Below are 11212 nucleotides of genomic sequence, written 5' to 3'. Positions count from 1 at the left end.
TTTATCAGTAATGAGGATTGGATTTATTCAACACCATAAAAGCTTTTATATTTTCACATGTACACACAATCATAAATAACCTAAGTCTCTGTAGGTTGGTTTTATCATTAAACTATTCAAAAAAATGGCATGAGAATGAATCCAAATAAAAATGTATAATTCTACAGCATTAGGGCAAACCAAAGAGTAACAAATTGTTTTCACTAGTGATTGAAAATACAAAATTATTTTTCCCTCAAACTCATGGTGCTACTTGCATCTCTTTTATAACATGCTCAGTGTGGGTAACTAAAATGCAAAATCCTCAAAAATGAAAATTTACCCGATGGTATGCTATATTATTTTCTTTTGACATTCACAGCAAAATCTAATTCTTTTCACACAAAAAGCGAACTGTACAACAGAACATGGTGTCTACTAAGGCAAGAAATGATATACACGTCTCTGATTAATTCAGCAATCTCTGGTTTTGATGCCTGCACTGGCATTAAAAAAATTTTGTACGTCATTTCTTGCTGTTGTTTTTAACTGACATAGGAGAAACGACAATGCATTTATAACCCAAATGTCTAATGTGTAACAAACAGTACCAAACTAGTGATTTGAGCAAAGCTTGTGAGCTTTATGTAGAGTGTACTGAAGAATGACATAAAAGAAAATTTTGCTGCTTTGAATATTCAATTTATTCAGCAGCTTCAGTCAGTGAAACATTTCTCGGTCATAAAAAAAAAAAAAAAAAAATCACCATGTTTTGTTTTATTTTCATTTGTCCACTTAAGCTTATCCCAATGTTGCCTTGTGGAACACACCCTGTATGTAGTACTACAGAATCCCCATTTCTAAAGACCACAAAAAAAAAAAAAAAACAGTTGACAGGGGGCGGTGACCAGGTTAAAATATAACTCAATGGTGGACTTCACTCAATCCAGTACAATGTAGATTAATTAAAACAAATAAGAGAACTGAGAAATTCAGACTGAATTAAAATAAACAAGGTGGAAATATGACGTTTTCAGAATGTCTATGTCTTACTGCATTTTAAGGCTGCTGTTCTTAGAACTGGATAGGAAATGAAATAAATCTATACGTTTAGGTCACGTAAGAGGTCACAAATAAATAAATTCACCGAAAGATTTGAGGGAGATTTATATTATTAAGGCAATGCAGTGTTCTACTTTCCCTCTCTTGGAATTTTAGATATTTAAAGAAAAGAGTAAAAGAAAAAAAAATTAAATCAACTAATTTTTACATAAAAAGTATTTGGGGTTATGCATTCTGAACCTGACAACATTCAATGCGGGACTGGAAAATGTGCTCCTCAGTGGTTCTGAAAGCGAAATTCTAGCCCTCACAAACATCATACAACACTAGTCTGATGACGGAAAGTATTATATGTTTGCAGTAGTACAACCGTGGTTAGAGCAGTACACAAATCTTTCTCTTAATTTAGTCAGTGCAATGTTCGTTTGTTTTCCTATAATGAAGAAATTGCAATCCCATCAGTTGTGTGCATGAAACAAAGCATTTGAAAAAAATGGAATAACTGTGTGAAATAAAACTAGACTTAAAAGTATAAAACTTGTAACATCAAGAGGAGGGAACAATGAACGATAAATGATGTGATCCAGACAGGAAGTCACAACTCAATGAATGTAGGCTCTGTAGACTGCAGAAATATCATTGTCTGACTGGTCCAGTGCCTTAGCCCTCTTGTACACCTGCAGAGGAACAAAGATAAACTTTTTAAGAAAAAAAAGACAAGTACAGTGGTACCTCTGCATACGAGCTCTACCTACGAGCAGCTTGAGATACGAGAAAAATTTCGAGATGCGAGAAAGCCATGACATGAGGCTCTTTATCATTGTAGTTTTTTTGCCGCATCCCTTTCGTATAAAAATATATCTACGAGCACTGGGCGGAGCTCGCATTTTCCCGTGACTCTGAGCTTGCTCGTTGTCGCATTTTGAAGATTTTTCCCCCAAACACATTTTCATAACACCAATTATGTTAATGCCATTTTACAGTAAAATCTGAAATAGTCATCTCTACTTACGAATGCCTCTAGGTACGATAATTTCAGCTTACGAAAGCTTTGTTTATGCAAATGAGGGCCTCGTGATACGTAAAAGATTCAAGTTACAAAATCCCCCAAAAAGTAAATCAATTTCCTTATCAATTGGCTCTTATTGGCTGTGTCACAAAAAACACTATCCATGTTTCAAGATTCCCTTACATACATGTCAATCTCAGTTAAATGATCCCCTATTAATGATAGCAATTCCCCTTTTTAAGTGAGAAAAAACGTACAAATGCAATGCGGTGCACATTTACACACACAAATAGGGCAAACGTAAAAGTCTAAAATGTACTACAAAGTAGACGTCATAGAAGAATGTCTACTGCAGGTGGTGCGACGTTTCTGCCAGAAAGTGTACACAGGCTAAATAGTTTTAAGAAAGACGGAGCGGTGTTAAGGATGGGCCTGGTAACTTCTCCCTCATCTCCCCTTAAAAAGACCATTTACTGCTTTGGTCCCAGGAAAGCGTTCACAAATGGCATGGAGTTCGACTAAGAAGTCAATTGTAGTAAAAGACTTGAGATCAATCCATTTATATTTATTTTTAATTTTTACATATTTTAGGAAATATGGTAGCTAGTGCACACATAAATGGGAAACATTATGAAAAAGTAAAGTCCTGATACCAAATGATTTAACTCATTTATTGAATGAACCTTATACTTATTCGGCAATTTAGAATAATTCAGAATAAGGGAGTGTAAACAGGAATACATACAAAATCAAGTCTTGGTACCATCTAGACACCTCAAAAAGATTTACCTCATTTGCAGCTGCTGCCATCGGGGTGGGGTGGTTCGCCATATCTCCCATGGAAATGGCTAGCCTTAAATCCTTCTGAATGTGCTTCAAATAGTAGTCTGGTTTGAAGTTGCCTTGTAGAATATCTAGACAAGGCAACAAGAATAAACATCTGGTTAACAATATTATGATATATAGTTTAACGATTCATATTGTACAGAGAAATTCTTTCATTGCCTTTAAAAAGCAAAACCCTGTTTTAGCAATATGCGAACATGTGCTGTTATGTATAATGTCTCAAGACAGGGGTGTTCAAACTTTTTTTTGCTCAAAGATCTACTTTTCAGGGAGTCAACCTCCTGCAATCTACCTTTTTTCCCAGGCTGAATGCAAAGGTTAGCAGTTATGTATATTATCATAACTCACAATTGACTCCATTGCAAAAGTTATCAAGTATTGATATGGTGATGAAAATCCACTTCTGATTCATGCACTAGCTTACTGCATATATGCCAAATTCATCGTATCTTATTGTCGTGTCAGTAGTACCTTGGTGGTCTACTGATGGAAAATGAGCTATATGTATTCAGCAACCTGTACTTCGCTTACTTTGGCATTTCTGATCCACAAAGGTGCTTGCCATCTGGCCCTGGCATAGGATGTCAAGGAAGGTTTGCTGTGATTGGCCAGTAGCCTGGGCCAGAGTGAGTCCTTCTGCAATGGTGGCCATGAAGCTGCCTTGCACCATGTTGAGGATGAGCATCATTTTCGCTGCGTTCCCCGCTTCACCTTTAAAATAAACATCTTATGTTTTGGGCTTCTAAGGAGAGGAACATGTGAGAATTGCAGATAGAGTGAACTACAGTGGTAGCTAGACTTATGAAATTGGTCCCAAAAGTGGTTTCGGAATGTCATTTTTCTTCAGTAGAGATGCATTTTAGATGTAAAAGTCGTAATCAGTTTCAATACTACCAACTAAAACCTTTAAAATAATAACAATTGTACCAAATTTGCATGAAATACGGGCAAACACAAAACAAGAGAAAATAATTATTAAAATAAATAAAATATATGATAATTTTTTTTATTATTGTTGATGGGCTAGTACATGGAAGAGTGGATGCAAATGTTTTCCACCTATGCAACAAGTAAAAACAAAGGATTGTTTCGTAAAATTCAAACAGAAGCAACAGGACTCTGTTATTTGATGTCGATCAATGGGAGAGTATTGGCATCTCTTTTGCAACAACACCATCTTGTATTTAGTTTACATTTGTTCACAACCCTAGCACGTGCAGTTCATTATTGAACAAGAAAGTCCGGGAATGGATCCTCTTCCATACAAGGCCAGTCTCATCATCCAAGTTAAAATCTATGGAAGATGACTTCTAATCTTCAATTATGTGAGGAATTATGTGAGGGAACTCTTCTTCGACGTACCATTTCACTGCCTCTTGGTCTGCTGAGGAGGCCTCCCCTTTTCTTGAACTTTAACTTTTCAAACCAGTCCTTGTTTGCACTAGTACAATGCTGAGGTTAATCTTCATTGTCTGCGTCAGGAGTTAAGCTATCATAAAAGGTCTCGGTTCTGGTTCTAATCATATTCGTACCCAGAGGTCTCTTCAATCCGAGACTCATTCCTAGTGTAAACACATATTACAGCCCCAGAAAATTCTGTTTCAAAGCCTGCCGTGAAGAGAAAGGTTAGTGATGAGCACAGACAGTTTCAAGAAAAGTGGGGAGTGCAATATTTCTTTGTTGAATATGGGGATGTGCTCTACTTCACTGAGGTACGTTGGCTCAGCAGGGGAAATTTGTTGAAGAGATTTTTTGAGTTGAGAGAAGCAAAAGACTTCTTGGAGATAGACGGGGTTGCTGTTCCTGTGCTAAGTGATCCCAAATGGCTCATGGACTTAGCTTTTCTTGTTGATATCACACGAGCTTAATGTACTGAACAAGAAGTTACAAGGCCAGGGGCAACTTACTTGTCAGTGCTGCCTATGACAATGTGAGAGCATTCTGCACTAAACTTTTGTTATGGAAAGCCCAGCTCTCTCAGACAAACCTTTTCCATTTCCCAGAATGCATGACTCTTGTGGATGCAGGCACACCATTCAGTGGTGAGAAATATGTGGAGGCCATTTTGAAGCTGCAGGAGGAATTTGATCACAGATTTGCAGACTTCAAGACACACAAAGCTACATTTCAAATTTTTGCAGACCCCTTCTCCTTTGATGTGCAAGATGCCCCTCCTGAGCTTCAAATGGAGCTCATTGACCTGCAGTGCAACTCTGCACTCAAAGCCAAGTTCAGGGAGGTGAGTGGAGAAGCAGACAAGCTTGGGCAATTTTTGAGAGAGTTGACCCCCAGTTTCCCTGAACTTTCCCGAATGTTCAAGCGGACCATGTGCCTTTTTGGGAGCACATACTTGTGTGAGAAACTCTTCTCCACCTTGAACTTCAATAAGTCCAAGTAAAGGTCCAGACTTACTGATGAGCATCTTCAAGCTCTATTTAGGGTCTCCACTGCTTCCTTCCTCAAGCCAAATGTGACTCAGCTATGTGAGAAGAAGCGCTGCCAGGTCTCTAGCAGCAAAAAGTAGACAAGAGAAGCTGTGTCCAGAATATTTCATGTTCAATTTTCCATTCAAGTTCAGAAAGTTAAAATTTAAAGAGCTGTTAATACAGATATTTGAAATGGAATAAAAATAATTAGTTTTCTCTACTTAGCCAGCCACTGTATATCTACTGTATTCTCATTATTTTTTTTATTTTTTTTATTACTTATTGATTTATTTTTATTAGTCTTTAAGTTAATTTATTTAATCCATTATTTTTTGTTAAAAAAAAAGATATTTGATAACGTTGGAATGTTTTATCAGCGCTTTTCTTGTGGAAATCCTGATGCGGCCCAGTCTCACCCAGACTCTGCCTCTTGCGGCCCCGAGGTAAATTGAGTGAGACCCCTGCCTTAGATGAAACGGGACGCTTAAGAGGCATTTTCAACGGTGACTCAAAATCCAAACAATGCTGGAATAGCTGTTTAGCGATAGCGATGAATAAAATGGGTGAAAAATTAAATTCCAAAGAAATCATAACGTTAATGTTTATTGTTGATTGTTGTTAATGTTGGTTGAATTCCTAATGTTGTGTTTATGAGGTGTGTTAATGTTTGTGTGGTTATCCTTTTGTTAGGGTGGATGAATAAAATGGATATTTCCTCACATCTTTCATAAAAAATTGGGAAACGTTGGCCCATTTTAAAATTTTAAGGGTTTAGTTGGTATTTATGTAAGGACCATGGAACAAATGAAAGAATTGACATATAAAGTACTGCTCTACTTACGACATTTTCAAGTTATAAAACAAGTTCTGGAACCAATTAATTTCGTAAGTAGAGGTACAGCTGTAACTCGTTTGTGCACCGCATTTATCTAATGATAGAGGAAATATCTTAAACAGTAAAATTCAGGCAAAGGGAACCAGAGGGTTCCACCTTATATACCCAAGAAGAAGGAAGTCTTTCCCATGGCCTGAAAGCAGCTGCTGCAGTCCTCATAAACTGTTCGGTCCCCAGCTGCCAAGATGACCAACATTCCATCATTAGAAAGCTGTTGGCTTCCTGCCACTGGAGATTCCAGAAAACGTCCACCCCGGGAGGTGATCACCTGATAATAAAATCCATACAAAAAATTGAATGCTACAATATTAAAATATGAAAAGGTTACTTAGGTTTAACTGTGTTTTATTTATATATAGTACCTATACCTTTGAATGTTTCTACATATCAAATATTCAGTAACAAAAAAATCCCTTTGTTCTGAAAATATGAAAAGAACCCAAGTTACTAAACATTAAAAAAATCCCCCCAAAACATAAATTCACTTCTGTATGTATATATATTTATTAATTTGTCGTGGTAGGAGTTACTTTCCTTCTTGCCCTTCGTGGATTAGTTTGCCCACCACTGGTTTATGGTGCAGTAAATATCATGGAACAAATTCTATTAATTCAATGTAAAATATGCTTCTACTTACAAAAGTTAGTTACAAAACCAATTAATTTCAGTAGTAGAGTAACCGCTGTATATTCTATAAAATGTTTGCATTACCTGCCTTAGGACAAGGGATGTGAAATCTGCTAAACTCAACATATTTTCACGCTTTCATTTTGACGCTTTGGGCTAGCTTGTTGAGTAATGTGCAATGTTATAATAAACTTAACATGTTTGGTCCTGAGGTTGTAAAGCAATATTACTGATATTGTCACCAAAGGTGAAAGGTAAGCTCAGGCAAAAAAATCCTATTTTATTTGTAACGACTCAGGGACACTGAGCGGGGAGAATTTATGATAACAAATTAAAGCCTGTCTTTTTAATGAAATCTAAGTTCTATAACACTGTATAAACATTACTTTTTTTTTTAAATAATAATGTTTGACGATTTCAACATTTTAAATGCCTGCTCAGCATTGAGATGCTAGTCTTTTTTGTTCTCATATGAGAACAAAGCGTCACATTGACAACATTCATCGAAGCCAACTAAGTTTCTCTAGCATATTCAACAATTAATTTTAACTTTTTCAAGATGATGAATATTTTCAGTTCTAATGTCTTGAGTTTATCCCTAACTTCTTGTTTGTCCATATTCAATATTATTGCGCCGGGGGAAAGAGTGTGCAGAGCATGCTCTGGTTCTGCGGCTCCACCTCCAATTGCAATTGCAATTACATTAGGGCGCTTCTGTTTTGTCCCAAATTATTCATTTTATAACAAGTATTCCTCAGTTTAGTATACATTTTTATAAACATTTTTTCTTTTTTAAAAAGCAGCAAGAGCGCACACATTGTTTTAGTATAATTTTTTTTCATTGAGAAAAGCCTGACCCGACCCGAACCCATTAGTGATGACATTTTAGGCCTGACCAGACCTGAATTTTGGGTCAGTATCTGGTTAAAGATCTCTACGAAGAGTTAACACACCTGTGAGAGTTCTGTAATGGTCTGTGGGTCAACGGTACTCATCTCTACATAGCACTTGCCTGGCCTAATTCCTTGCAGCACTCCACTGGGACCCATAACCAACTGGATCCAAACACAAAGAGACAATCATATCAGAAAAAAAGACATTTGTTACCAATCCTGGGAAGCAAACTCACATCTTTGGCAGCTTTTGGATCTGAGACACAGGAAAATGTAATATCGCACATTGAAACCACTTCAGCAGGAGTTCGGCCCAGCCTGGCCCCTTCTTGAATGAACAGGTCACACTGGAAAAAAACATTCTTTGTTAATATTTTAGAAACGACAAAATATTTTACAACTTATCAATTTGATTAAAGCAATTCACAAATATTTAGTTTTAAAGATTATAGAAATACATCGACTGTAGTGAAAAAAATTAATTGAGTTTTTTATTCAAAACTTTGCGGAGGTGGCATTTGAGGTGCTTAATTTAGTGAAGGTAAATACTATGCTAACGTACGTGTCATGCTAGCACAACCATTGTTGTCTGTCCATTGAGCTGAAGTGCTTTTTCGATGAGCAAAAAAACTGAAATTGAAACTGAAACAGCACTCTTTCGGTCAGTGCACCGTATAGCCATGAAAATACGGTAGTACCTTTTCTGCTGTGCGGTTCCAGACTGTGACAACATGACCCATTTTCAGCAAATTGGAAACAATACCGCTGCCCATTAGCCCGAGACCAAGGAAGCCTATTCTGGAAGTAAAAGAAAAGAAAATCTGTTGAAACATAAAAAGTTGTCTGTGCTCCCCAAAGCTGCCTGTGTATGTTGGCGTCATAGTCAATGGCAGCCTAGCAATGCTACGTATAAACTTATTATTATGCAAGAGAAAAAGTTCTACACAGAGTAGCAACGGATTAAAGTAGACAACAGAATGACTATTTTCACACCTATAAAACACCGTTTGATAGGGCGCAGTCTCATTTGCAGGTATATTTTCATTTTTTTAGTCAATACATTAAATACCTAGGACACATGTATTCATACAAAACAAAAATATAGATGCAACTATTGTTTCTGTTCCCAATTCCTAAATATATGACTAATGCACAGGCTCATGTTGCGAGGAACTGCACATAATAATTGGAAGCTGAAAATATCCCTGTTCTAGCATGCCAAGCACATTCATCAGACATGTCACCCATTGAAGTGTTTGGCGTGATCTGGATCACTGTATACGGACGGCAGCGTGTTCCTGACTATCTTCAAAATCTTTGCACAGTCATTAAAAAGTAGTCGACCAAAATTCCACAACACAAACTTGACAACGTATTCAAATCTATGTGAAGGAGATTTTTGCTGTACATGAGCCAAATTGTGTCTAAAGTCTCAATAAAACCGCTAGCAGTTTGTAGGTATTCTCAATTATAATAATCAATCTGAAAAAAAATTCCACTCGCAAAAATGTTTACCACATGACGGACCTAATCGCATGACGTAAAAGTATGCCTAGGCGATAAAACGATAACAGTAATTATTGTCAGATATTTTTTGTCAAAAGAACTAATATGTTGGACAAGTAATAAATACAAAATGTAATTACAAAACACAAACACCAAAAAGAATGAGGGCGCTAATGCGACGTGAAAGCTAGTTCCAGACCAACGTTCGGTTGATGAAGATGGTGAGAAACAACTGATCATTTAGGAGGGATTTAGAGAGGCACACACATGAAAGTGAAAGGTCTATAACACAGCAGAAATGAGTATTTATCAGATGCAGAACAACACTGAGCCTACCCACTAAAAGATTTAGGTGAAGTGGTGTAGCCACTTTTATTGGCAGCAGGTTACACATTCATTTGTGTTTTATGATATTTTGAAGATACAATACATTTTTGTTATTATCCAAGCTCTACGGTGACTATATTGTATCAAACTAATTTAAATCGGTGTTGTCCGGAAAATATATAATTTAAAAAACTGCATAATGTGGAATGTACTCACAATTTTTGGCTTTTTTGTACTGCCCATTTTTGGTAGATTTTTTTATGCATTCAGAGCTCTGTGTTGATATATGTTTTTTTATACACGGCAATTTGTGAAATTATTTTCCTCATGTCATTTCTTTCTTTGGAATTTAAATTTGACAAAAATCTCCACTGGAAACCAGAGGTAACTATTTTCTAGTTTTATTAACAATGCAAAATATTCCATAGTAACTGAATCAAACAGCTGTCAAATTTAATGAAAGCATGCAGGACAGAGAAAGAATGAGCTTGTATTTTTTTAAGCAATTGGTCAAAGCACGGGCTCAAAATCTGTTAAATTATGATATGAATCAAACAATTCATTGTTACCATCTTGACCACTAAGCACTAACCAGTCCCTATTCATCGGTATGTGGACTTTGTGTCATAAACAAGCATGGATTAATATGGCTGCAACCTAAATTTGGATGTCATTAGGTTGAAAGTCTGACACATCTTTGGGGTGTGTTAATACCTTTTATCTGTGGGTGTGATGCTGCCATTAATAGCTGTACTGTCTGCTGCTTGAATGGAGGTTGATGCACTCTCCTATAAAATCAAATGCAAACCATCGTCTTTAAACTTGAATTCAAACTTAAGTTTGATCTTTTGTCAAGTGTGTTAAATATACCTCTTCAATAATCTTCAAGCGCTTGCTTATAGGTTCCATGGACGAGGCAGGCTAAGAGGATAGAGGATAAAAAGACAGTATCTAAGTAAAAAATGACACAAAGAATTCCCAATTTTGGATGAATTACGTCAATAAAACATCAAATGTTATACAAAGCTTACGCAACTACATATAAAAAGTTGCTGTGTTATACAAAGCCACTCAGTTCAAAAGGACATGCATTGCCGGTTCCCAGGCTACCTGTCACCTTTCAATTCGCAATTACATTGACTTGAAATGGGAAGCCATCACACGAACAGAGTAAAACTTAGCAGATGTGAACAAAGCTTTAAAGAGCAAGACAACATGTAGGATATACATTACCTATTATAAATACGGATACTCAAAAACCCAAATATACAAATCATACTAGAGAAAAATGTTTAAACAGAAAATGACAGCTAATTGGCACTACCATTTTGTGACATCAGATATAACCACATTCCTGTGTACTGGAGCTAACTTACGGAATGCCAGGCACGATGTGACAGAACACCAGAGAAGGCTGCGGGCTGGTCATTTTTAGGCTGCAAGAAAAGATAAAATGGCATATTAAGCTTCTAACAAAAATATGTTGTAATATGAACCAGGCCTGAAGTAGGACATGCAATAAAATGTAGTGTGCAAAGCAGATACGTTTTTTCCGTTTTAATTTGGTGGCATAATTTTGACTATTAGGAATAATATTCTTCAGCCAAATTTAGGAGTACTCCACAAATTCGGGGAGGCTCAG

At 36.5% G+C, this 11212-nt stretch overlaps 1 protein-coding gene across 3 annotated transcripts in view; it reads right to left on the bottom strand.

Moving 5' to 3' along the window:
- The window catches only part of glyr1 (glyoxylate reductase 1 homolog (Arabidopsis)), a 28839-nt gene continuing 17627 nt past the window's right edge, over positions 1 to 11212 (bottom strand). For all 3 annotated transcript variants that reach the window (XM_077733923.1, XM_077733924.1, XM_077733925.1), the window contains 10 exons: positions 10947 to 11006; positions 10441 to 10491; positions 10285 to 10358; positions 8436 to 8535; positions 7974 to 8084; positions 7798 to 7899; positions 6323 to 6485; positions 3428 to 3607; positions 2840 to 2964; positions 1 to 1718 (listed from right to left, as the gene is read on the bottom strand). In XM_077733923.1, the coding sequence (XP_077590049.1) occupies positions 1644 to 1718; positions 2840 to 2964; positions 3428 to 3607; positions 6323 to 6485; positions 7798 to 7899; positions 7974 to 8084; positions 8436 to 8535; positions 10285 to 10358; positions 10441 to 10491; positions 10947 to 11006 (1041 nt within the window). In that variant the 3' untranslated portion in view covers positions 1 to 1643. The remainder of the gene's footprint in view (positions 1719 to 2839; positions 2965 to 3427; positions 3608 to 6322; positions 6486 to 7797; positions 7900 to 7973; positions 8085 to 8435; positions 8536 to 10284; positions 10359 to 10440; positions 10492 to 10946; positions 11007 to 11212) is intronic.

This window comes from Stigmatopora nigra, chromosome 15 (genome assembly GCF_051989575.1).
Source record: "Stigmatopora nigra isolate UIUO_SnigA chromosome 15, RoL_Snig_1.1, whole genome shotgun sequence".
NCBI lineage: Eukaryota > Metazoa > Chordata > Actinopteri > Syngnathiformes > Syngnathidae > Stigmatopora > Stigmatopora nigra.
The sequence above is the reverse complement of the archived record's forward strand: the minus strand, read 5'-3'. Positions and strand labels throughout refer to the sequence as shown.